The sequence below is a fragment of the Ochlerotatus camptorhynchus genome, unplaced genomic scaffold (assembly GCF_037179485.1).
Source record: "Ochlerotatus camptorhynchus isolate MF236.1 unplaced genomic scaffold, CSIRO-AGI_Acam_v1.1 ptg000144l, whole genome shotgun sequence".
Lineage (NCBI taxonomy): Eukaryota > Metazoa > Arthropoda > Insecta > Diptera > Culicidae > Ochlerotatus > Ochlerotatus camptorhynchus.
The window spans coordinates 1653520-1681215 of record NW_027040634.1 but is presented as its reverse complement, the minus strand read 5'-3'; the positions used below and the strand labels follow the sequence as shown (position 1 = coordinate 1681215).

Here is a 27696-nt window from a genome sequence, read left to right as displayed (position 1 = left end):
GCCACTGGCTGCACTGCTCGATTCGGCTTTGGTTTGGATGCTGGCGTTGTTCGCTTGGAGTAAGAAACGTGCAGAGCAGGGGAAAAAAAAGTGAAACAATCCTACAAACGAATAAACTGTGGCGGCGGGCCACAGTGCTTCGAGAACTTTGGAAGATGCTGATGATGCTATATAAAGCAAATGTTTATGTCGAAGGAGTACATTCCGAATTGTGCCTTCATTTGTGTAACCAAGTGTCATCCTGCGCCCAGTCTGCGACTGAGGGCTCGTATTGTCGAACAAGTGCATAAGAGTGTCTGATCTCAAAGGATAATCAAGGACTGTGACGGATTTTTTTTTTGTTGATAAGTGATAACGTGATAGAAGGAACCGCAACCAGAATGAAAATTGTAAGTGATAGTGAATGATTCGTGTCTGGCATATCAAGTATTGTGAGATATGAACTGTTTCCCATAGTACAAAAGTAATGAGTGCAGAACGTGTGACTGATGGTCTAAAGTGCTCGATCTTCAGATATTTGGAGTCAGTTTTTCAGCTTAACAAGATGGCTGGAAAATGCTCACTGCGGAAATTACTTGTAAATTTTCAACTACATAAAAAATCGAATTGTAGTATCTTCCATCGTTAAAGCTTTATTTGCAGAAATTACGTAAGATGTCATAACTTTCGACAGGAAAAAAATAATATGAACCAAAACAACACTTTTGAAATTTCATTACTTAGTGTGGATCATTAGCAAACGGTGATCGACCGTGATGATTGTATGTTATTTTAATTTGATTAAATTTGATAATATGCAGCCGAATATTGATTCAAAAGATCCAGTTTACTCGACACATTGCAATCGATTCTAAATCAGGGTCTGATGAACCTTCCAAAATTTTAACTCATTTTGTTGATACTAGACTAATACACTGGCCCTCTGAGGTTTATAAAGAGTCTACTGGAAGGAAAATGAATGTTGTGTTCACCTCGCTGTACGAGTAAACTTCCTGTCCATACTCACAGGAAATTCGAACCGTTACAACTTAGCTTACGATAACATTCGATATGCATGTCAATAAAACTATTTATTTATGTATTAACCCTTTGTCTGTTCCTCTAAAATAAAGCAATGTTCATTGCAAAAATCCTTCAAAACGAGTACTCAATAAAATTCGAAATATGGCTCAACTAAGAGGCAGGCATATCAAGAAAACTTTAGCATGCAAAAATGTCGTTTTGATGAATAATCAAGATTGCATAAATTGTCTGGAGTCGTATTGAACCCATGATACAGACAAAGGGTTAAGATGCTTATGCTGTCCTGACATGATAATTTAATTGAAGTTGCAGTCAACATATTGAAAAGAGGAAAAACATACAAACACAAGTAAAGTTGAAATAGTTTCAATCGAAGATTTAATATTTAAATCATAGTGTACATTGTTTATTTTTAATGGAAAACTGATTTATATTCCAATCCGGTTTGAAAAAAAAAAATAATTTGGATTCTTATCAAATAATCAAAAGTTCATAACTTCTTATTATTGCTACCACTGAATTGTAAAATCTTGTATTGTATTTATTTCTCAAATCGTTTATTTAGGTAGGCTCAAATATCTTAAATCATTATTAGACTCAATCAATTCCTAATTCCCCTCTTAAGCGAATTGATAAGATAATTCAAAAATAAGAAAAAAACTATTAACTACATCTGAACTACCTTAAAAATTTCGTTGCAAATCTTCATTTCATGGAATTCTCTTTGCATCCCCCGTGAAATTCTGTGAGTCTGAACTACCTTAGAATTCCATAGATAACCACAACATCAACAGCTACTATAACTAGTTTTATTATTTAAGAATTCTCCTTAATCATTCTCCCCTCAGAATGTTCTGAAAATAAAAAAAAGTTCTCCTTCGAGTTCCATTGGAACTTTTTTAACACTAAGAATTTCTTTTTGGTTATTATAGGCTCTCATCAATGTAGAGTGGACTAGGCGATTTTGAGAGGAACTGTCATCAAATCCGTTTGTTTACATCACAGTGACGATTTTCAGAACTCTAAATCATGTATATTTTATTGCACATCTGACGAATTTCTATCGGAAATGGTCTTTTTTAACAATAACCCACAGATCTGAACTGCTTTACAGCTCAAATGACTACACATTAAAATCCAAGAGGTAATAACCACTGGCACAATTTTAAAATCTTAATTTTCCTCTTAAAAAATATACGGAAGCACCATTCGGATCACTGTAAAATTGATACAGAAAACAAAATATTCCACGTGGAGGATGATTTTAAACACCTGCGGTGGATTCAACAATCAAGAAAGTTGAAAATATTTTCCGCTTCCTACACACTTATAGCGAATTCGGTTTTTTATTCAGTTACAACCTGAATAGGATATCAAGGTTGGGTCTCCTTTGGTTTCTGACTAACGTCAGTTTGATCATTTGTTTTTAAAACCTACCTCAGGTTGAGGTTCGCACTAATAAAAATTTCGGTTTCGCACTGGGTTGAAAATGGTTCCAACCCCGATAATAAACAAATTCGCTATTAGATTTTTTGCCGAGATGTGCACCACTGAGCAGCTTGACATTTTATTTTGCTGGACCTCAATGAACAACTTTCTTACCAAGATTCAGCAACATTTATGTTTGTTAGTTGAGATCTCGGCAAAATTTCCGTTTGTTAGCTAAATTTCGGCAAATTTTTTATTGAAATCCAGCAACATAAAATGCCGAGCTGCTCGGTGGTGCCCATCTTGGCAAAAAATCTAAGTGTGTAAGCTTCACGTTGAAAAATTCCACCCTCTTTTGAGGGTTCCTCTATTCACCACCAGAGGCTCTAGCGATCGGTAAGTTTCTATTGAAATTGTCTATCGCAATTTTCTTGGAAATAATGCCAGGAGTTCTTCGGAGCTCTTTTCAGAATGTTCTTGAAATTGTGCCCAGAAATTGCTAGGAATTGTTATTTAAATTGTCTCCAGGGTTCCTTTTAAATCTTTCAAAGAATTTCCTATGCTTTTCGTGACAATCTTAATATAATTCACCTCATTATTCATAAAACCCTTGGAATTCTCCAAAGAAATCGCCTGAAGCTCTCCTCGCAAGCTCATTGAATACTCTTCAGAATTACATTGAAATTCTTAACAGAAGTCCTCAAGAATACTTTCCATAATTCCTCAGGCGCTCACGCCAGAATGCACTTTGAATTACGTCCATTGATTAAATGTCAACGAAATTAGTGTCGTGGGAAAGTTTCTAGCAAAACCTCTTTGAATTTGCTCCTTTACCTTGTCGCCCTTGGTGGAGACTTTTATCGCCACCCCCTCACTACATCTCTGACCCAGGTATCCCATCACGCATATAACGATTAATCACGAATGCAAACGTAAACAATATTTTGACAGCTTGTTCTGCAGCAGTATTTGTGTAGCGTCCGTGTTATTATAATACTAAAAGGTGCCCAAAATCTGCAAAATCATCAAAATCACCTGTAAATCTCTAATAAAGGTTTTGAAAACGGTAGAATAGATTAAAAAATCTCCATTTAACACCATTACCTTAAAGACAAACTTCAGGGAACTTTCAGGGGATAAACTACAAAGCTATGGTTAGGTTTCTATTAGGTTATTGCTCTATTGGATCTCAGCTCCATAACCGAATGCCCACACCTTGCCCTTTACATCACTGATAAGATTTTAGGCGGTTCTGGGGCCGACTTCTTTGGATACTTTTACCGACTGTTTCTTCAAAGCCAGATCGTTCTCCAACACCTTAGGTGTTTTACGAAGTCTGGCCTTCATGATGGCCCATAAGTCCATAACTTCTCAATCGGGGGAAGTTTCGGCGAGTTCTGTGGGTTGAAGTCTTTTGCCAAAACAGCATCTCGCCTCCGTCATACCGCAGAAAGGGTAGGAGGTTTGCCCGTTGATAGTAGCCGCCGTCACCTACAAATGGCCTGCCAAACCAAAAACTTTTTGACGAATTAGTCAACCTTCTGCTTCCTTACCTCCTCAGGAACGGCCAACCGTGATATGGCAACGAAATACTCCTATCCCGGCAACTGCGTTATGTCCGCCTTGATGTAAGTCTCGTCGTCCATCACGACGCACCTCAGTTTCGTCAGTGACTTTGGCCACTTTGTTTTGTTTACCGTTCCCCGGTTCGCTGCCTTCCGGACCTTGTAGACGTGGATGCCGGCACGTTTCATCGTTTCTTGGACAAACCGGGATGGAAACATCCGCCTACTTCACCACATTCCTAACCTTCACCGGGTCAGCTGTCTTCGGTTTTCTGCCGCAGCCTACTCGCCACTGGGTCGTCCATCCTTTAAATGGCTTCCCCACCCGGGAAATCGTCGAGTGATAACAGGTGATTCCCGATCCATCTGTGGGACGCAGTCGGATTTTTCACAAGGGTGCGCACGATTTTTTGACGCATATGCTCTTGCTCCAATGCCATCTTGGTAATAATTTGACAGATTGTGATTAAATTCTGCCAGCGTAAACATTACACTCTTAGCTAGTTTCAGACAAAATTTCATCAATTTTTACCTAGATGCTAAACAGTTACAAACTACTGCTAATTTCAGCCTCAAGCTGTATTCAAATGTTATACGATATGAGGAAACCTTTATTCAATCTCTATACAAGCAAATCTGGCGAACTTAGTCAGCTACTTATGGCTGTTGGAACGGTCAGGAGAAGCTCTTATTGCATATCCATTAACGCTTATATACAGCTGTTATCCTGCTGTTTAGTTGTGTGTGGACTTGAAAGGCGCTTATTCAACCTTTTCCCGGTTATCCAATAATCACTACACAGCTTTGTCTTGAAGCAGGATTAAATATTGTCTACGATATTTTTCAATGAAGGAATTTATTGAGTTTATATTTTGCTGTAAATCAAATTGAACTAAATTAGTTACAAGCAACACCACCAAATTATTTTCCCTGCACCGGAAATCTGGAATCGAACTCGAGACGACCGCATTGGCAATCACCAACACTTTGAACTAATGCAAAAAAATCAACATGTCCTTCTACAACAAAATCGTTGAGTAGAGGCTTTATAATAGTGCACATGATTCACTTTTCTCGACTAGTTACTTCACCTTTGTAAAGGAGCAGAGTAAAAGCTGTAAAACTGCACACGTTTAAAAATAAACCTAGCTGACTGTAAAAATGCGTCCAAAGTAACGCTAACACAGTTGATTAGCTGAGTACAGGTTGTTTAGTTGTTGAAAAAACACTTTTGATGTTTATGTTATTCAGCAAGAGTGGTTGGTTGTGTAGAAGCCATCAAATGAGTAATATATTCACTTTATTAGCTTTGTTTTGCAGCTACAACTTGAAAGTTAATTATGATGTGTATAAAAGTGACATTAGCGTTTATTGGCTGTTGTTTTCAGTGAGATTGGTAAATTGAATAATGGTTGTGAAAAAGTTGAGTAAACGCTCTACAAAACAATTTTGCTAGCTTCTGCTTGTAGCTGTATCTGCAGCTTTTTTTCAGCTACTTTACAGCACAACGCTGCAAAAGTTGGCTTACAAAGCAGAAAATGTTAGTTGGGTAATCAATGTGTATCACTGTTTTCGATTACAGACTTTATAATAGTCAAAATGGCCTGTAAAAAGCCACACTATGCCTAAAACATCGAAAACACCTATATTATTTTGAACACACAAAAATTGCTAGATAATTCCAAACATAACCTAATCTGTCGAGTGAAAGAAATGTGACGTAAGCACCAAAATCAGTATTGTTCAGGAGAAGCTTTATTCATCATGGCGTCATGCAAGAAGATAGGTATGAGGAAATTCAATTTGAATTTTTTTAAATTTTGTTCTTGAACGTCATTTGGCTGCAAATCCAAGTAACCAAGCCCGTTAAAAGCCCGGTGAGGCTGATATACGGCTTTAAATTTTTATATCATCCTTACATCAGCGTTATATTGAACTTTTTGCATTGTCCAAATTCAAGTTTTTAGGCGTCAATAGGTGCTATCTGATGCACTGAATATGAAAATTAAAAAATGTAAAACATTAGCAATAATGGCGCATATAGCACGTTGCTGTCACATGGCAGTAACAGTCTCCAGAAATGTCTTGAAAAACACCAAACTAGCACACAAAGTTGATGTTAAACCGACAAAATGGCTCAATAGAGTAAAATTAATATTAAACGCCAAAACCATCTAAGAACCAAAATAGTTTGAACAGGGCAGATGCTCCTAAAATGACCTGAAAATGACAAACAAAATCTTATACACTTCAAAACAGCTAAAACAAAAATAACCGTAAAACGAGATATCTTTGGCAATGCGATTAACTTTGATAGTAGAGCATAATGACTAAATTTAATCTGTACGCTTTTTCCGAATTGGAAACATTGGTTCCATTTTGTAGCTTGGGGCATTTCCCTGTAGTATGTAGTTTGTGTATAGTATGTGTTGTATATTTTACAAACATATTATATAACAATGTTCTTGTTATATGCCTGTTTGAAAAAGCACTCAAACCGTCTCTTATGAAATGTATTAACGATACAGCTATCACAAATTTAATGTTGTATAATTGCTTAAAATGTCTTCTGATTGTATACTCAATCAAAGTTTCGTATGTATTGAACTTAATTGTTTGAGTTTCACGCCTTTTTTTTCTATATTCATTGAACGTTATCCACATTGGGGAACCCTAAAGCAAAATACTGATGTTCGGTCACAATACTAAAAACAAAGGGGAAATGGCTCTAATGATGGCCTATGGATCTAAGATTGGGTCCATCGCTGAAAATCTGCTATTTATCAATTTTATCTAGATGAACCCATCATTGGAGCGGTACTAATAGATATTTTTGGTCGCTATTAAAAATTCAGTCGATGGCTGAATTTATGTATGGGCCGAAATTAGGGGCGTCTAGGCCGACATTACATCCCCTAGTGCAAATGATTTTATTTCCGTTAAACATATTTCAAAAAAATTGACTCTAGGATCCTTAGTACTTGTTTAAAAAATAAATTGAAAAAAATTCAGTGCTGTAAAAAATATTTAGAATATACTTTATAATAAAAAAATATGTTAAATACCTTGACATTTTGAAATTGTCTACGCCACTATTCGGAAGCAGAGAAGCACAATAACAATCACTTCCAAACGGCTATTCCAAAATATTTAGAGGTGCCTAACGCAGTATTCTCGAACCAAGTTCAATGTTCTACAAAATTTTATAACTGAGCCAAAATCGACTTTGACTGAGACTGCTTCTTGATCTTATGGACACGGGTGGTGGTGATGATGATGATGACATTGAACTACCACTCATTGCAGCAAGACACCTGTCAGTAGCTGTGGGCTGTCCTCATCTTAAGGACAAGAGTGGAGAAAGCCTTTACTCATTTACCTTTTTTACAACTTCTTTCGGTACTTCCCCCTTTCTCGGGCACACACATGGCGATTTATTTTTAATGTGAAGCAAGTGCTGAGGTAAATTTACTGCACGACTTTTTCATGATGGAGTTGAGACCTTGAAAACGTGAAATTGAATGCTTCCGTCAATCAAGTCCTTACCTGTTGTTTTTTTTTTTTATTTCACCTGCAATCGAGTTTGCACTCAGCAGCAGTAGTTGAAATGGTAATTATTTTCCATCAATAGCAAATTTTCAAACAGGTATGGTGGTTTCGATCTTATTTGTCAAATTTATGTAAGTAGCTTGTCTTAAACTTGTTATCGTTTCCCACATTTTGGAAATATTTAAGTAGTATTTTATCAAAATGCTAAAAATTATCCAATTATTTAAAACTTTGAGGCATCTCATGCATTTTAATAAAAGTATTTTCGACGACTCAAATTAGAGCAAAAATAAAAGGAAAAAATATTTAGAGTTATTAATGAAGACTTAGGTAGACATTTCAATAACCATAGCACAATGGGGATGAGCGCCCATTTATATGAATCGTCATTAAAATATGTAAAATTCTAAACAGAATATTCAGATAAGCTTTTTTACGTAGAACTACGTTTTTGTCGACTATACTGGAGTGCAAATCAAAAAATATGTGTGGTGAAATAGTGTTAGGTTTTAAACGCTTGTAACTTTATAGATGAAATTAAAATCTACATACGCCAATCGATAGGATATTGCTTTACGTATCTGTTGAAATAATAAACATTTTTCCCAAACCCAGTCGTCATAATCGAGAACCTCTTGGTTGCATATCATTCAAATCCGCACATTTGAATTTTCAAAATTTATTAAATTCCAGGAAAAATGCTTGAACCAACATTGAACCATAACCAAAACATTGAAATACGTGAAAAATCTAAGATAAAGCATAATTGTCAAAAATGCATAACATACATCAATTTTGTGTGGTTCTACGTCATACTGCGGTCATGTCTAGGACACAACCCTTTAATTTTTTTATACCTGCTGTTTCCTATTGCACTGGTTCCATTAAAATATTTAAATAGGTCTACATTAATCGCTCCCATAAAAATGGCCAATAACATGTTTTGGCCATGCTATCGAGTTCACTGCTCCAGTTTACATCTCCTAGTATCTTCTTCAATACGTTGGATAAAGAATAACCCACACTGTAGCCATTCGATGATCCAGTGGTTTCAGACTTTCCAAGGTCCAGTTCGGTTGGTTTAGTGCTTGGATCTCTCGGGTGTTGAAACTTGATGACCTGCTTGGACACGCAAGGGCCGCTTCCACGCTTCCTTTCACATCAAACTGCCCTTGGGTTCAGCTAAAAACTGTCCTTTTGGGGACGAGCTTGTGAATTCCCTGGATCCATAGACGCTTGGCCGTTTCTGAAAGGAGCGCGGTCAGGACACCATAGGAATCCGAGAAAATTGCGATTGACTTGTTGATAAGTGCAGCGTTGGCCATGAAAATGACAGCTACTTCAGCAGAGAAGATGTCGATGAAAAGTACTTATCGTCCTAGATCCCGATGCGAACCCAATCGAGTGCTCGGGATCCATCCATCCATAGTTGCCGCATTTGGAATGTTGTAGCTCCAGCACTGCTGTCGCTAGTGCGGGGGAGTGAGTTACCTTTGTGCTTTATCGCTATGTCAATTGACAGTCTGGAAGAGTTCCAACCCCTGCCTCGGACCAGTGGACTTTGGACAGTGAGGTCGATCTGATAAATGACGGACAAATCCTTTTCTCATCTTTTTTGTAGTTCTATTTAGAGGTTAGGTGTATTGTAAGAAGTAGAAATACTTCGCAGTTTTTAAATAGTCTCCAGAATGTTATCTAAAACTTTCTGGAACACATTGGATTTATCAACTAATTTTGTTAACTAGTTTGTTTATTTGGAAGGCTCAATTGCGTTACCTTTACGGAGCCGATAGTTCATTGTTCTTTGTTTGTAACAAAATTCACTTAATTCTATGTCTAGTAGGAGTTGGGCCGAATACTCGCGGCTTACTCGAGGTTAGAGAGGTACATTGTCGAAGGATAGGATCAGGGGAGGAGGTTGGGGGTAAGGATTCGTTGTCTCATCAGAGCGTTGTCGCCAGTATGAACGGTAGTGTGGTTCTAGTTTCGTCTGGAGTTCGACCGGCTATGGTGACCAGTGGCCGACGATGGGACGGAATATAATACTTAATAGCTCAACAAACTAGTTTAAAGGTAATCCTAGGAGAAAACCAATTATATATCTTTAGTGTTAAGATGTAGACATTTGGTGTCTTCAGCAAAATTTATTAAAATAAATTTGTTCAACAAAATTGTCCATGACATGAACCCGTAATCTAAAAAAAATTAGGAAATTAGAATTTGGTTGTTCTGGTGAATATGTTGAAAAATGCGAAGCAATATTTTATGCAACTTCTTAGAAGACACCTAGCCTTTAAAACGTTAAAGACGGTCAGAAAAATGTTTCGACCGTATTTTTCATGAGTTTGTCCACTTCCTTCAGGTGGAACACCCTTCGACTGGTCCGGTGGTTAGTGGTAAGAAGACCTGAAGTAATTCTGATGGCCTGGTGGTACAACATATCGGATATCAGGCAGGTTTGCTCGATGGCATAGGATAGTCTGGAATCGACTACAGCAATAGCTACGCGCATCCATGCCAATCGATTGCTTGGCGAGGGTTCACAAAAGGCCGAATCGATCCGGTTTAGAAAGTCTTTCAGGTTGCCACACATTGGTTGGCATCGAAAGCTGTCAATTAATAACTTTGGAAGTGATTCAAGCAACACTAAGTTGAGAGCAGGTATAAGCTAGTTTAAGAGCGTCAAAGCCATTAATAGAAAGATTCTTGATCGTATGGTACGTAAACCAATCCAGTTCCATGCTTAATGAACTTTATTGTTTGAATGTTAAGAATAAAAATAGTGATGCTGGTGAACTCATCTTGATTCATATGAAACTACTTTGGCGGAATGAAACTTAAGGCACTTGATACTTGGCTGATTGGACATCTGGCAACTTGGAAATCTGATAATAATTCCAAACTTAGACTAATTTTTAGACTAATGCTCATAGAAAATCTTTTAAACAAGTGACATGAACTTCGCACAGTAACGCTGGTAGATCATCTTTTCGTGGTGCGTTACTGATATAAGATCTGCCACCAAAGCCTGGTCCTAACTACTTCAAACTAAGGGAACAGGATTTTGTTTGTAATCAAAGTAACACATCTTAGTCCTTGTTACTGTTTATGCCTTGCTAATTAGTGAGAAGACTCGAGGTTTTCACCGAGGGTTATCGTGAAACAAGGAAAAAATTAGTTATTTTTCGTCCATGTGATCCCTAATCTTTTATTCGTTGTTCTCTAGTTTGAAGTTGCTAATACTAGGGTTCTGATGGGAGGTTAATATCAGTGCCATTTCTGGATTTTGTTGTTGATGAATCCGATTTTAACTAACAAAGTGGCGTGCCTTTAGAGAGTGTTTAAATTCTTCGAAGGGTATAAATAGTAGGACGTATCAATTTATTTTTAACAAGGACGGCGTGCAGAGGTCGATAGTCTATGTTAGATACTTTTTATTTATCCAAAATGGCAGCTGAAGTCCAAGACGGTAGCTTTCAGGTTTTTAAACTGACAATTTGGATATTTTTTAAGCCTCACAATATATTTTTAAAACGGGGACGACGTGTAAAGGCCGGAAATTGATGTTTGACTCTATTTTGGTATCCAAGATGACATCTTTCAGCTCTAAAAAACTGTTAAGTACCCAACAATTTGGGTATTTTTTGAATTGGTATGACGTGGAGATGTCAGGAATCGTATGACTCCATTTTAAAATCCTATATGGCGGTTCTAGCTAAACTGGATTAGATGATAGCTTTTGACGTGATCAGATATTTTTTTTTCAATCGTTAAAACTTGTGCAAGACTGAGAAATCAAAATGTACCTGTTGATAAAAACGGAAACATACTGTACATAGTTATAAAGTGTGTACCGTTTAAAATTCGCACACGCATTCTTTCTCGAAATTCGAGTTTTTAACCGATTATCATCAAGTTTTCAATGAGTAAAAAGAATATATTAAAGTTAGTTTTGGCATTATTCATTTAATTTATTTCGCCTTTATATCCAAATTCGCGAACCTTGACCTTAACCCCAGCCATAGGGTTCTGTGCGAACTCAGAATCGACAGTTTTTTGCATATTAACCCATGCTTCCTTCATTTCTTCTACATTCTTCACTACTTAAGGTTGTTTTAGAAGATGCTCCTTCATAATGGCCCAGTATTTTTCTATTGGGTGCAGTTCCGGAGTGTTTGGGGAGCTTAGATCTTTCGGCACGAAATCGACATCATTCGCATTATACCACTCTAGCACGTCCTTCGTTTAGTGGCATGATGCCAAATCCGGCCAGAAGATCGTCGGACCGTCGTGAACCCTCAGGAGAGGGAGAAGCCGCTTTTGGAGACACTCTTCTAAATACACCTGTCCATTCATGGTGCTTGCGGTAACGAAAGGTGTACTCCCCTTTCCGCTAGTACAAATTAAAAATTTCCAAATTAAGAACTTCTTGGCATGCTTCGACATCTTCTGTGTCCGGAGGTTCTCGGGAACATCACACTTATCCTTGGCAGTCATATACAGGTTTCTTGGACTCTGGTTGAAGTCCGCCTTCACGTATGTCTCGTCATCCATTACGCAGCAGTGTGGTTTCGGTAATAAAGGAGCTTGGTGGCCTTGTGGCGACCGATTAAGCTTACTGAGCAGAAAATCTTGGATTTAATCTCAAGCTCCTTCACAAAATAGAGTTATAGTGTGAATCGGTTAGAGGAACGAGTACGTCAAAGAATTAATAATCGAGTTTTAGGAAAGCCGTGTTGATCGCAAATCTATAACAAATCTTTGTCACGAGTCGTTGTTATCGTCATCGGTTAGGTCACCGCCGGAACTGAAATCTCGTACCAACAAGTTGAACGTAAAATTGATCGTAATTGTTTTCAAACCCAAGCTCCTTCGCGCTATTGAATCTTTAGGACATCAGTTAAGCATATCGTTTACCAAAACACTGCAATCCCAACCGAGTATTACGTCGAGTATTACGTCAACATATTCCTACCCATTTCTTTCATGACCAGCATTCGGGCGTGGCCGGCGCTGGTATTGCCTAGTTTAAGGGGAAGCTTACCGCCCCGAAAATAAAAAAAAAATATTTTCGGTACGTTTTTGTTTCTCTAAAAACATTGAAAAATATTATCAAAAATTCAAGAAAATCAGTTTTTTTCTTAGATTCTTGAAAAAATTTAAATGTGAAAATAGTTTTTCTATCTCATCATGAAAAAATATTGGACTCTCAGCAAAACCGAAAAGTTTATGTTTTGTGGTTTTTTGAGTCCAACTTTATGCCATGATAAAGAGCAAAAAATATTTTAGCACTTGAAATTTCTTTGAAAAATACGAAAAAATTTGATTTATTTAGATTTTTGATATCTTTTCCCAATAATTTTAGAAAAATCGAAACTCAATTTTTTTTCGGAGCTGTATGCTTCGCCTTAACACACCCAGTATTAACGCTTTGAGGAAGATTGCTAATCCCAAGCAACGTCTATTGGTTCTCTGAGTACCTGATTTGGCACTAACAGAGCATCCTCGGGTGGTCAATCATGCTCATGCTCATAAACAAGTGACATCAACTTTGTCAGGAATATCATGTTCCAACTGGATCTGTGCACTCTCTCTTTACTTGGCTTTGGCGCTCTTATACGAGCTTTTGCCTGCTCTCAACTTAGTTTTTCATTGAAGCACTTCCTCAGTTATTGATTGAGAGCTTTCTATGCCAACCAATACATGAATTTGTATGTTGTGTGGCAAGCACAATGATACTCAAGAGAAGGGAAGACGAGAACATTTTCAATCCGAGAGATGTTCTAAACTGGCCCGGGAATCGAACCCACTGCCTCCGGCTTGCTAATACCGTGCCTTTACTGACCAAGAACACCCAGAATGTATTGCCGTGTTCGGTAATTTTAACCAAAATCTCAACCGCTGAACGTTCGGTAAAACTTTGAACTTCATTGTAAATCCTATTTTGCTCAAACATAATTTCTAAGCACGTTCAACCGTGCTCAAATGATCAAATCTTGTAGTTGTAGTGGAGGTTTCATTTTGAAGCAGTTTTGCCTTTTACCTAACAGTTCACCTGTTGAGATTTCGGTGAAAAGAACTGAAGTCTTCGATAAGTTGTAAGTATGTAGGCTATCTGAGAGCCTAGAGAAGTTCAGAAATTTTTTAACCCGAAAAATTAATTTAGGGTAGAGCAATACTTCGGCATAGACGCCCATTTCCGTCATATCGAGCAGGAATATCAAATATTGTCATGATTTCGACGTGAACGAATCAATCATACTACTGGTTCGAAAATTGATTTTAAATGTTGAAAAACAAAGCCTTATAAGAACGCCAAATATGAATATTAACATCCATTCTTCATTGGAATAACTAAAAACAATCGGGTGAGGGGCTGTTTGAAGCACAAAAAATAAAATTTGATTAAACAAGCCGAAATGCTGAGAAACGCAAAATGAGCAAACACTTTATTAAATCTGAGGTGCTAGCCCTCTTGGTACTTCCATTAGTTACGCCAGCGGTATTCTTCTCAAATCCACTACTCTCATCTGTATGCCGAAATAACGTTCCATGACGTTTCAGTGACTTTGGACGGAATTGAAACTCGTATGACGGAATTGGAATCAAGAAACAATGTTGGATTTTCAACAATATCTCAACAATTTGTGACTGTTTATCAAATCCAACGATTGCTGGAACAAGATATATAAAATGCGAGTTGTGCTTAACCCTACTGGAGGAGAATACAAATTTGGCACCTCCTTATGGTCAATTATTTTTTTAATCAAATTAAATTAATCGACTAATCGAGCTCGCTTAGAAAGGTTTGAAAAGACATCTGTCTCCCGTCAAGAAGCACATATCGAGTGAAATTTTCAGTTCTGCTCGGCTTTTGGATGATGAGATTTGATTTTTTTTAATTTAGATTTACCTTCGCTAGACCTTGTCCTTAAACTGTTAAGGACCATGCACTTATAACAATATACATTTTAATTTATTAACGTTTTCTTACAAGTTAGTCAGGGAATCTCAGAAATACCTTGCGAAATCATGAATAAGACATGACGAATAAATATAACGTTAATAATAGATGTTAGGAATTACACCCATTGACCATTGACCATTGACATTGAAACTGTCTGTAGTTCCATCAAATGATGCGCTCGGGGCAACAAAGTTGAGCAACAGCCACCTGCATTCCGCATACAAGAAGCAAAGCATTCTCCATCAATCAAATGAGGACACTGTTTGGGCACAGTGGAATGGCAGCCCCGATCCTAAGGAGCATGGTATAAATTGAATCACGATCACATTTGCCGACTGCACGGTGGATGCACCAGGTCATACTTCCACGCCTTAACTCTTGCCTGGAAGCCAACAAAAGTGACTGGGTATGAACTCGCTGCCGTTGCCGCAGTCAGAACGTGCCAATTTCCCGCGCTCTTGGTGAACTCGACTAGACAAGGGAACATGTGTGTGCTCTGTTCAACAAACCAATTGTGAACGAATGGCGACGATGATGATGACGTCCACGTGACTTCAAGTACACAACAGCACACTTTCGATCGCTCCGCTAAGATTCTAAGCATAATTATTCGCTCGTTTTGACATTTATCGGGCAAGCATACAGTGCAGTGTCGTGTACGCTTTGGTGCACTAAAATGGATTTTCGTGCTGCGATTGGCCTTTTGGCGGCGGTGACGACTCTTGGGCGGCGAAATCTTCGAGAAAAAGTCACACACTGCGGTAATTTCCCAAGCAGAATTCTGGGCTGAAGCTGCAACAGATAGTGATCATGCTGATATTTTCAAACTGGGTGAGTGTTTTGGGCATCAACAAAAAAAAAGTCGCTTTGCCAAAGGCACAACCAGAGCGCAATTATTTAGCACATCGGCGAGGATGTAAATCTTCGATGGTGCCATGAAATTAACTGGTCGGTAATTGATATTGGTGTTGATATTATAATGGGCAATTAGTGTGCATTTTACGAGATGGAATAAATTGTGGCAATCTGCTCTGAAGCGGTGTGCAACCAAAAGGGGGCTTTATGAGGAGATTGATGATTCTGAAGATTCCGCGATTGACTGCATTTGTGGGCAGTATTTTTTTTTTCAGCCATCGTTAGAAGCGATTTGTGTGCAAATAAGAAATCAAAAATGAAACAATCGTGAAGGAACGGTGATCCTGCCCATGCCTTTTGATTTCTGTGATGGATACGGTTCATTATAAAATTGAACGATTGGATTTCTGCAAACACTTCCACCGCAGCTTGTCGAGGCTTTGGCCGTACGAATTAACCGTAGTTAATTGAAGGGTTATCGCAGAGATAGATTAGTTGAGGCACGTTCCATTCAAGGTTTGTGATGAAACATTTCCTTCTGGTTTCAGGTCAGGTGTTGGGTATTGACCAATAAAAATCATTAAGAAAAGGTTGTACAATACCGCGGTCTTGTCACAGATTTAGGCTGTTGCGCCACTTCGTCGTACTGCCCACTTAGCTTCGTCATGGTGCAATGTGCAAAAGTTGTTGCAAAATATTAACTTCTAGTTTAAATGCTTACAACGGAAATGTGCAATAACAGGGACACAGTAGCATGGAACCGAAGACAACAAATCAAGAAGTCTAAAATATCGTCAAATTTTTTTTTTATATTTTGATCACAACTTATCTTTATTTTCAAGTCGTTGACTGACTTTTTGGGACTGTTGATGAGTCTAAAACATTCACTTGTTGAAGTTGCTTTGATCAGTTAGAATTGCAGTAAACTTCGTTAAGTATATTAAAATTATTTTAAATATCCTGTCCATCAAATAATAAAAATTATAATTTATTATAAATATAACTTTCTGATTTTAATAAATTGTACACATCCTGACATAAAACCTCAATAGCCTAAGTCTTAGGATCGGTTCATGATACAATGTATTGCTATACATACATTGTACGAAAACTCTCAAAGTTTAATGAAACATTGAATAAATTTTTAAATTTTGTCGAAACTCTTAACGGAATCATAAAGAGCTTTTTGAGTGGGTTGATTTTTTCCACTTTAATTCCATTATAAATGCTTATCTTTTGACACATACGTGTATTTCGTCTACTACTGGCAGACTTCATCAGTCAAAAGATAAGCAATTATAAGGAATTAAAAGGAAATAATTCAACACACTTAAAAAGCTCTTCAGAAACATTGAATGTATCCAGTAATATGTAAATTCAATAAAGGATACATTTCCAAATCTAGAAAAACCAGCTCAAGAAATAGGTTTCCATGTTCTCAAGAAGTTGGTCTTATTATCCACTGTCAAGGTCATTTTCAGTTAGAAGTCGTACTAAAAAATACTGCTCAAAAACGCTGCATCTGGCGTACAAAATTCGCTCGCTCGTCAAGGACATCAAAAACGAACGATGACTTGTGAAACCAACCCTGATTTTTTCGAGTTTACTTTTGATTTAATTTTATCGAAGGGAAAAAATATAAAAAATCACCAATTTGGATTCTGATAACATCATTATATTTTCATTAATCGGACGATTAGGGAAGCGATAATGGGATAATCAGTTTTTTACACTCATGATCAAAATAAACAGAGATAATTTCCGATCAACGATAACCGATGATTCCCCATATCAAGCAAGAAAAGTGTGGTATATATCGACAGTCGTTTAAGATTTAAACTTGATGAATACTGCTTTCTTCTCCTCTATCTTGTACGTTGCATCCTTGTCATCTGAATTTTCATCCAGTGCTTTCACGAAATTGGCAATCGCACCCATAGTGGACTTTGCGCTTTCATTTGGATAGGCAAAAGAATTTTTTTTCTTTCCTTTATTTAACGTCGGTCTCTGTTCCGCAATCTAGTGCCAATCACCAATGGACATCGATTGCCATTCATTGACGGCAATCAAATGTGCAGGAAGGCAGTTTCCACAACTGCGTAGGATATCGCATCCATTCAACACACATGGGCCGGGACCAACGGCTTGACTTCCCTTCCGAAGGAAGACGTGATCAGTGATTTTTATCCCTCAGAAAAATCCCAACGACCAAAGCAGTCACACTTACCACAACACCACCGGCGCCGGGTAGGCAAGGGAAATGATTTCGACCATTTCGACATTTTGTTGCCAACGGTGACGTCAAGCGGCACTGACCGAGCTGCTGACTCTGAACAAAGCGTACCAAAAGAATAACGTGATCGAGTAAACAACACACTGATGGATCATGACTTGGGAGCTCCGAAGAATCATTGAGCATTTTTCCGGAACCACTTAATAGCAATTTCCATGAATTATGCAAAGTTTATTGAACTGTGTGTAGTTTGTGATGCTTGAAAGTCTTAATTTTGTGAGGTGTTTCTGATTTATTCTAGAACTAACAAAACTTAATTCATACAGAAATTATATATTTGATGATTGTTATTTATAGCAATAATTTAACAAATAAATAATAGCAGTATCCTGTACACTGGACAACCCTAATAAACCAAATCTTGAATATCTGATTAATAAGAACTAGGGATGCCAAATTTTAAGACATGTCTACATTTTTAATTTCCACGAACATTTTGAAGAAATTTCATGTTTTGTAAAGACTTTTGAAGACACATGAAGACACTAGGAGATCGAAGACTATTTTGGCTTTAAATTTTAAGAAACTTCTAAAAAAATATAATTGTAAGAAAAGGCGTAACCAAGTTTCAAAATAGTGGGACGGTTTTGAGAATGAAGTGATATTATTTGAAAGGAAGATAAATCTGCTACGAAAGAACATTTCGTAGAACAAATTTCTAAAAATTGGAAATTGATTAAAGCTTCAAATCTTAAAAAATCGCAGTGCCCTAGAGTTTCGAAATAATGTATGAAAAATTGGAGGAATCTGCTGCGTTAGATCATTTCATAGTCTCATTTCGTAGTAAAAATTTAATAATATCGGATAAAGTGTACAATCTCAGATCTCAAAAATTTCCAGTGCCCTAGAGTTTGCAAATAATGTTTGAAAAATTTGAGAAATCTGCAACAAAAAATCATTTCATAGTAAAATTTCGAAAAATCACAAATTGTTTAAAACCTCAGATCTTAAAAAATCCCAGTGCCCTACAGTTTCGATAAAATGTTTGCAATCATTTCATATTACAAATTAAGAAATACACTGGAACCTTCACTTACGAACGAAATTAAAATCGAAATAGTGCGTAAAAAACCTCGTTATTAGGGATTTACTTCGTAAAAAGAGGTTTTTGAAAATATTGTCCAATACCCCACAATATCGGTATTTTTTTGGAATCAGGGTGACGAGTAGAGACCGCAAATCGATGTCTGATGCCATTTTGCAATTCAACATGGCGACTTGCGGTTACAGAAAATCAGAAAAATACTGTTAAATACTTCACAATATGGGTAATTTTGTAATCTGGGTGACATGTAGTATCGAATGCTGCAATCGATGTCCGACGCCATTTTGAAATCCAAGATGGCGGCTTCCGGAAACAGAAAAATTTAGAAATCCTGTCAAATACCTCATAATATGGGAATTTTTGAAATCGGAGTGACGTATAAGGACTGAAAATACATGTCTGACGCCATTTTGAAATTCAAGATGGTGACTTCCGGTTACATATAAACAGAAAAATGTACTGGGATGACGTGTTGGAAAAGAAAATCCATATGTGATGCCATTTTGAAATCAAAGATGGCGACTTCCGGTTACAGAAAAAGAGAAAAAATACTGGTAAATACCCAACAATATGGGTATTTTTGGAATCGGGGTGACGTGTGAGAACCAAAAATCCATGTCTGTCCCCATTTTGAAATCCAAGATGGTTGCATCCGGTTACAGAAACACTGGGAAATACTGTCATATACCTCAACATACCCCAACATACCCCAACATACCCCAACATACACGTCACCCCGATTCCAAAAATACACATTTTGTGGGGTATTTGACAGAAATTTCAAGCTTTTCTCTAAACGGTAGTGGTTATCTTGGATTTTAAAATGGCATCAGGCATCGGTTTCTGGTTGCTACACGTCCCACCGATTCCAAAAATACACATATTATGGGATATTTGACAGAATATCCTAGTTTTTCTGTAACCGGAAGCCGCCATCTTGCATTTCAAAACAGCGTCAGACCTCGTTTTCTGGTCCCTACACGCCATTCTGCTTCCAAAAATACCGATATTGTGGGGTATTTAACAGACTTTCCAAGTCTTTCTGTAACCGGAAGCCGCCATCTTGGATATCATGAATTTTCGGTACCTACATGTCATTCCGATTTGAAAGATACTCATATTTGTGGGGTATTTAAAAGTATTTTCCAATTTTTCTGTAACCGGAAGCCGCCATCTTGGATTTCGGAATAACGTCAGACATAGATTTCCGGTTCCTACACGTCACTCCGATTCCAACAATACCCATATTGTGGGGTATTTCACAGTATTTCCCAGTTTCTCAAAATCGCAAAAAAAACTCTTATTTGGAATTTACTCCGTTAAAAGAAAACTCGTTATTTGGGTTTTACTTCGTAAAAAGAGAGTAGTAGTAGTAGTAGTTGAATACTGCGTACACGGAGGTCTAAGTGTATTGAAAATTGTTTAAAAACTCTAATCTCGAAAATCTCCAGTGTCATACAGTTTTGAAATAATGTGAAATCATTTCATAGTCTCGTTGCATAGTAAACATTTCGGAATATCGGAAATTGTTTGAAACTCCAGATCACAAAAATTATCAATACCCTAGAGTTTCAAAATAATGTTTGAAAACTCTGAGAAATCTGCTACGAAAGATCATTTCATAGTTAAAATTTATAAATATCAGAAATTGATTAAAACCTAAGATCTCTAAAATTCCCAGTGTTTAGGAATTAAAAAAAATGTTTGAAGTCGGCTACGAACAATAATTTCGTAGTACAAAATTCGAAAAATCTAAAATTGCTTAAAACCTTAGATCTTAAAAAATCGAGTTTCCAAAAAATGGATGTAAAATTCAATTATATTCTAAGAAGTCTTAGACATTTGAATTATTTCAAATAGGTAATTTTGAATTGTCCAGAATTTTCAATATTTCAATTAATCACAAATTTGAAAAGATCACAAATTATTCAAATAAAAACTTTCCTGAAGTCTTAAATCTTATTTTTTTTTTCCGAGTCAGATGTATCTTAGAACCTTTCACAGGATTTATTTTGGATTTGTTCAAGAATTTCTTTTAAATACCATATAAGAAATCCATCTTGGGACTCCAACTCTCTTTGATAATACCATGGCCCCCGTTTATCTAAACAACACTTCATGCAAAACGGGGTTCACTTTTATGTTGAACTTCTAGTAACCCTATGGACTTTCAGAAAAGTAAGTTTCTGGTAGCCTTATTTGCTTGTTTTGACTCTGCGTTTCGTTTTACATCATTGTATTTTTTTTTTACTCCATTCCATGTGCTAACCTAAGTAACAATTTGGGTGTTATGAGGGTTCTGTACACCAAGATTTAGACTTGTAGTATGCTTAAAACCTCAATAAAGCTTTCATTGTTACTTGGGTAATGACGTTTGAGCAATTTTTAGTTTGCATGGCGTGCAGATTAGCGGGGTTCAACTTTAAAAATGTTGAGGTCAGATTACCGGGAGTCCACGGGACTCAAATAATTGTCTTCAAACACTCTAGAAATTTTCTTTAGAAAACTATTTCAATTCTGTATTGTAGTGAAATAACCAAAAAATTCTCCTCAGTAAACTTCTGATTCTTTTAAAATTTTCCTCAGCGTTTTGTTAGTATTCCTACAAAGATACACATGATTCCTTAACTTACTTGTGAAATCTGAATTCCTAATTCCTCAAAATTTTCTTCAGAATTCTCATTTAAATTCACTTTAAGTTCCCCCCCCCCCCCACTCACAAGACTTGCTTTGGTATACTCCATGGAATTCATTTCAGGCTCTCTTAAGAATTCCCTTGGAAATCTCCTCAGAATTCTTTTGGAATTCACCTGTAATTAAATTTGGATTCATCCTCAGAACATCAATGGAATGGGATTTTTGGAAATTATCAACTCCCTTGGATTTATCTTCAGAATGCTTTTAACATTCGCCTCAAAATTAAAATTCACAATGAATCATATCATGAGGGCGATTTCCGCAGAGATGGCGCTCTTCCGCTCGTATAGAACTTGAAAGAAGTGGGAAAAATTCTCATTCGATGCATATTGAGGTCAAAAATAGAGAACGTCATCTTAATGAAATCACTCAAGGACTTCATTTTCTTATTCACATATATTATTGATAAACAAGCTACTGTGCCAGCACCATATTTGACGAGTTCCTATAGATGACACGCTCTTCTTTTTTTAACGCATCCCGATTTTGACAACATGTTTACACAACATGTTTTGTTACACCATTATCCCTAGAGCACTGGAATTAATACTTTCAGAAGTAACATTTCAAAAATAATGATTTAAATAGTCGAACATTATTGAGTGCACCGATTTTGGAACCGATTAAAATATGGTGCCTCCACCATACTATTAAATAGAACCAGTATTTTCCCCAGTCACGCAGCACATTGTGCCGAAATTAGATTCGGCACAGCTTGGGCACATACATGCTTGGCATACACAGTTTTGCTCATTTGCTAATAACTTTGCACACAGTTGACGCAACATAGCTCTGTTTGAAGCAGTTGATAGAATAGAATTTAAGCTTGTTATAGATATGTAAAAAAGTTTATTTTAATTATAGTAACAAACTGTATTGGTTTTTGTGTTGCAAAAATGATGTGAGAAATGCTCACAGCACATCTTAGACTTTAAGTGTAAAAATTCATTGGTGTTGATTCAAATATTAATATTTACCTACTCTTTGCATATCTATAGTAAACTTTGATCTTAATCTATCAATTACTTCAAAGAAAAACAAATTTCAACTGAGTGAAAAGATATTAACAAATGAGCAGTTGGTGTGTACAACTGTGCATGCCAAGCATGGGCACATCCATCGGCACATCCATCGGCACATCTTCAGCACAATCGCGTAGGCATTGGATTGTTGTTAATAGAATTGGAGCACTGCTGGACAACTGTCATTGAAGCTGTTCACAACATTACGTGTTGTTTGACTGCATATTCAGGAACATCCTCTAATTGAATATGCCAGAGGAACTCAAACCAGCAGTTAACTTCTCGGTTCACTTATAGATTGAAATCCGTAATGTAGGTTCTAGCGTGAGCTCAAGAGAAAGAGTCAGTTAATCAGACTCCATTAGTACCCTGAATTCAAATAATGCTGCAACTCATTTAAAACAAACTACAGAAGTCATACTCATCATCCTCTACATTCGGTCTTCAACAATTACTCTTTCCGGAAGCTGATAGACCGTTGCTTTTCACATCACTAAAGGTTAGGTATCTGGTTTGCATTACATAACCCTAATACAAATGACTTTTATCATCTTATGAACACAAGAAAAAATTCGCACACCCGCCGCTTCCTGCATTCAATCGGCTGGCGAACTGATATTATGATTTTGAGCATCATCTACAACCGATGTAGACATTGCATTTCTCCTTGGTTGCAACTAGACCGATTTATCCTTGCGGTTTCAAACCAAAACATTCAAGGTGTCAGAAATACAGGTTGTCAGGTTGGGTATTTTACAAATAATCGCAGCCTGCTCTACTACCGACACAATCGGCGCACCTGCGGCACACTGACAAAAAAGATGACCCAAGATTGGTGTGCTAACCCTTGATTTGCCCATATGTTTTTTTTTACTACCAGTCAAAAGAGAGCCAACAAATTCAAATCCATGAGTGAAAATTTTCTCTCGTGAGCTCAATCTCTCAACATGCCATGTAAATTGATGCCACACGATATGTGATTTCCCTTTCACCGACTACAACATATAGTACCTAGACCTGAAACATTGTTGGAACTCTTGTTTATGCAATTAGATTTCCCATTCAGGGGCGGAGCTTGGCAAGCATTTTTGTCGTGAAAAGTATATGAAAGGCGGAACTCCGGATGTTAATCTAACTGCACATATAGAGGTACCATACATGTTATTATGGACGTCTCTTAGCTCTGCAGCTACAAAGCAAGACCATGCTGGGGGTGGCTGGGTTCGATTCTCGGTCCGGTCTAGGAATTTGTTGGGTTGGAAAATTTCTTGACTTCCCTGGGCATAGAGTATGGTATGGTATAGAGGTAACTCTAAGACCAGAAGGTCCCGAAGAAACGTGCTCAACTTTTTGGCTCAGTTCTGATACTATCTTCGGTCCCAAGTATCGATTAACACTTTTATAGCGAATCAAAACAAGCATAGTGTAGTACTAGAATTTCAACTAGGATGGGGTACGTTAATCGATTTGCTTGGGACCAATAGGCTAGTCAAGTAGTGAGCCAATTTAAAATTGTTAGTTTCCAACGGTTGGTATGATTGTACTTGTCACAAAATTATACTAATGCAAAAATGGTGCAGGCATCGAAAACTCTCAATTAATAGCTGTAGAAGTGCATCTAGAACACTATGTTGAGAGCACACAATAAGCTAATATGCGATTAGCAATAAGCTTGAAAAGTGAAGATGATTATAAATGAGAAGAATAAGAAGAAGAAGAAGAAGAAGAAGAAGAAGAAGAATTCGTGTTTTTACCACACTGCCCTCTGTTAGCAATTAACAGAACTAAGTGTATGCGTAATTTTCTTTAGAAGTCAGCAATAGTAACAGCAGTGACATCTGAAGGAAAATTAACGCAGAAGCATGGTCAAATTTTTAAATCCTAGCCAATATTCCTAGGAATTCGTTAATTTTTCTCCTCTTCTCTCATGGATTCATGCTTTTATCAACTCACTCTCAGAACTCACTAGGAATTATTTTCACATTTGCTTAGAAATGTTGCTTGAATATTATTTTGAATTATTTTCTAACGTTGGAAATATACTCAGAAATAAATTTAAGCATCTGAGCATTTATCAGGAATCAAAAGGTTCTCAGAATTACCTTGGAAGCATTCCATAGACTTCATTGGAAGTTCTCTTCAAAACTATAGTGGAATTCAGGTCAGATCTCTCTTAGAATACTCCTTAGAATTCCTTTTAAGTTAACCTTAAAATTCTTAAGAAATTCTCATGGTAATGCCACGAAATTCCAGAATCATGAATATTTTCTTCGAGCTCATGAACTTTGAAAATTTTCTAAGATCCATTATATTCATATTTGCTTTCAAATCTGGGATCTTGGAAAACATTTCAAGTGGATTATTGTTTTATTATGGTTAAATTTTTCTACAGCCCTATAACATTTTCTTTTTCCAGAACCTGAGGAATCTGACTCATGATTTTGAAATTTGCATTAAATCTCGTAATCTTCATAAAATCTTAAAAATTGCCTCGGATCTCGATTGATTCATTTTCAAAATGTCTAAAACAGTTTCAAACTTTATTCCTTCTGTGCGCAAAATACGTATTTATGGCACGTATTTATCCCAGTAGCACTTCTACGCTCAAAAATACAAAATTGAAAGTAGAGATGAAGTGTCAGTTGGTGCAAAGCCTGGCTCGCTGGGTAAAAACGAGACTGACAATAGCGGAAAACCACTGCAACTATCCCTTCTAGGAAGGTAATCAATATTCTATTTCACCACCGCCACCCAGCGAACGTGAGCTACCAAATCAAGCCATAACATAAATAATACTAATTCACCAAGATCGCGATAGACCAATTTCACCCCCTTGAAAGGTCATTCGCATCAGCTGCAGCTCCCAGTGCTGCAAACTATAAAGATGATTCTATGCTCGTGTTTGGGCTCTCCCAAGCACGCCAGCTGTTAAGATATGACTAACGGTTCGGAACCCATCACACGGTAGGGTAAGTAGTTCAATTTGAGCTACATGAATTGTTGCGCAAATTCTGCCGGGCTTCGAGGTACTATTTGCCACCAGCATCCGACTGTATAGGTACCAACTAATAGAAATAAGTGTTCCATCTGATCGATAAGAGGCAACTTCTGCAGAACAGAGGGCTCGCGTGAGAAACTAAATAGTCACAATCGTTGTTGTTCGGTTAAATGCACTTTGTGGCGCATCTCCTGAGTGTAGATCGGTATCACACACGGTTTCATTTCATCGTGACCGCTTTTGGGTTGTTCGTTGCCGTTCTCATTCGAAGACATCAGAATAAGCCATTGAAATGAATTGTTGTTTCGATTATGTTTTATTGCAGATCTTACTCAGTACCCTTGTGGCGGTATGTTCGTGTGCTCGATTGGACAACAACTACCTGCCTCCACCGGGAGCTGCATCGGCTGGAGGTGGTCCCGGACTAACGGCTCCCGCACTGGGAGGTAGGCCGTCCGGAGGAGGTGGTGCCGGAGGATTCGGTGGACGGCCTGGAGGAGCGGGAGGTAGGCAGAAGAAGATTAAATTTTCCAGTCGGTTGTTGAAAGGTTAATTAATCTCTTTTCAACAGGTGCTCCACAACGACCATCGACTGCTTATGGACCCCCATCCGGAGGATTTGGCGGAGGCGCTCCTTCCGCATTCGGAGGAGGTGCACCATCTGGTGGCTTTGGAGGTGGAGCTCCATCCAGTGGATTTGGAGGTTCTGGTGCTGGCGCCCCAGCAGCCCCAGCTGGTCCTCCAATCGAGATCATTTCCTATGAAAATGTGAACAATGGAGACGGTAGTTACAAATTCAGGTGAGAGTCCCGTTTGCAAAAACGTTACAGCCTAAAAATTAACCATTCATGTTTTTTATTTCACAGTTATGAAACTGGAAATGGAATTAAAGCTCAGGAAGAGGGTGAACTCAAGAACAAGGGATCGGAAAATGAAATCCAATCCGTCCAGGGATCGTACTCGTATACCTCACCCGAAGGTCAGGTCATCACGTTGACCTACGTTGCCGACGAAAATGGGTTCCAACCTCAGGGAGATCATCTGCCAACTCCACCACCAATCCCGGAGGAAGTGTTGAAGGCTCAACAGGCGCACGCTGCTGCCCATGCTAGTGCTGCCGCTGCTGGAGGTGGTGCCGGTGGTTCCGGAGGACATGGAGGTGGTGCTGGAGGACATGGAGGAGCTGGTGGTGCCGGTGGTTATCCAGGATCGGGACCAACGGGTGGCGGCTCTGGAGCCGGCTATCCATCTGGAGGACCACTGGCCAATGCACGACCGGGAACTGGACGCCCCTCCGGAAGTGGATCGTTCAGCCCACAATCGGGATACAAGTACTAGGGATATTAGGCATAATCAACAAGTGAATCATTTGATCGACCGATCTGAGCGAGCACTTACGCTTGAACTGTAAATATAGAGCAAACCGGCGGAGCTAAAAAATAAAAGTCACGATGTGTGAATGAACTGCACCGGCGGTTGTTTGTTTTAATCGCTTCGAACTTGAGCATCGGTGCGGGCACAAGCGCAACGAGTAGAGCAGCGTGATCGTGGTGCTGTTGTTGTTTACATTCGTTCATTGATTCGGTGCGGTGGTTTTTTATGAATGAAAGCTTTGCTTTGGTGGTGTTGGTTTTAAAATGGGTACTTTGAACAGCAGCTTTGCCAGATTCGCTTGGATGGTGCTCATTGGAAACGAACCCTGATAGAGGAAGAGCTTTTTAAGTTTTGTTTGATTGCACTAGCTTGCTGAAAACAGTTGCGCCTGGTAGGACAGCTGTGTGGCTTTAAAGCTTGTATGCTTAAATTTGCGTTATTATTCATGCTGTTCTTCATTATATTCTATTATTTAAACTCCTACGAGTAAGTACCATAGACGTTATTACAAACGAACACACATTTATTTTCAAATATTCAATCAGCTTGTTTTCAATCGTTAAACAATCATCACTCCTCCGCTTTTGGCCTATCATATAGTGACAAGTTTAATGTGATTACTAATTTTAGTGGTAAATTCATGACATTTAAAAAAAAAATATATCAACCGCCATTGGACCTTCATATTGCGCATTTTGCACTAAAGTAGACTCTTGTGCAGAAAATAATGTCTCTGGTTTATTTTAGCTCATGCCAGTAAGCATAAAAAGATACCATTCTCAATATAATGCTACATTTTACATATTCTGATAAAAATATGTTGTTATTTTCAACTACTAACTGGAGCAGGTTTTTAAATAAAAAATATCACGTTTAACGA

The 27696-nt window shown here is 37.8% G+C and overlaps 1 protein-coding gene across 1 annotated transcript; it reads left to right on the top strand.

Moving 5' to 3' along the window:
• The first annotated feature begins 205 nt into the window (after positions 1-205).
• Positions 206-26911, top strand: LOC135700874 (pupal cuticle protein 20-like). Its single transcript, XM_065221531.1, has 4 exons — positions 206-389; positions 25768-25948; positions 26014-26242; positions 26309-26911. Exons 1-4 carry the CDS (start codon positions 381-383, stop codon positions 26778-26780), a joined length of 891 nt encoding a protein of 296 aa, XP_065077603.1. The 5' UTR covers positions 206-380; the 3' UTR covers positions 26781-26911.
• The last annotated feature ends 785 nt before the right edge of the window (positions 26912-27696 follow it).

Bases quoted from the DNA above. Each gene is read 5' to 3' on its own strand.
- LOC135700874 (XM_065221531.1), top strand. The intron at 25,949-26,013 runs GTAGGCAGAAGA...TCTTTTCAACAG, and splicing joins ACGGCCTGGAGGAGCGGGAG to GTGCTCCACAACGACCATCG. The intron at 26,243-26,308 runs GTGAGAGTCCCG...TTTATTTCACAG, and splicing joins GACGGTAGTTACAAATTCAG to TTATGAAACTGGAAATGGAA.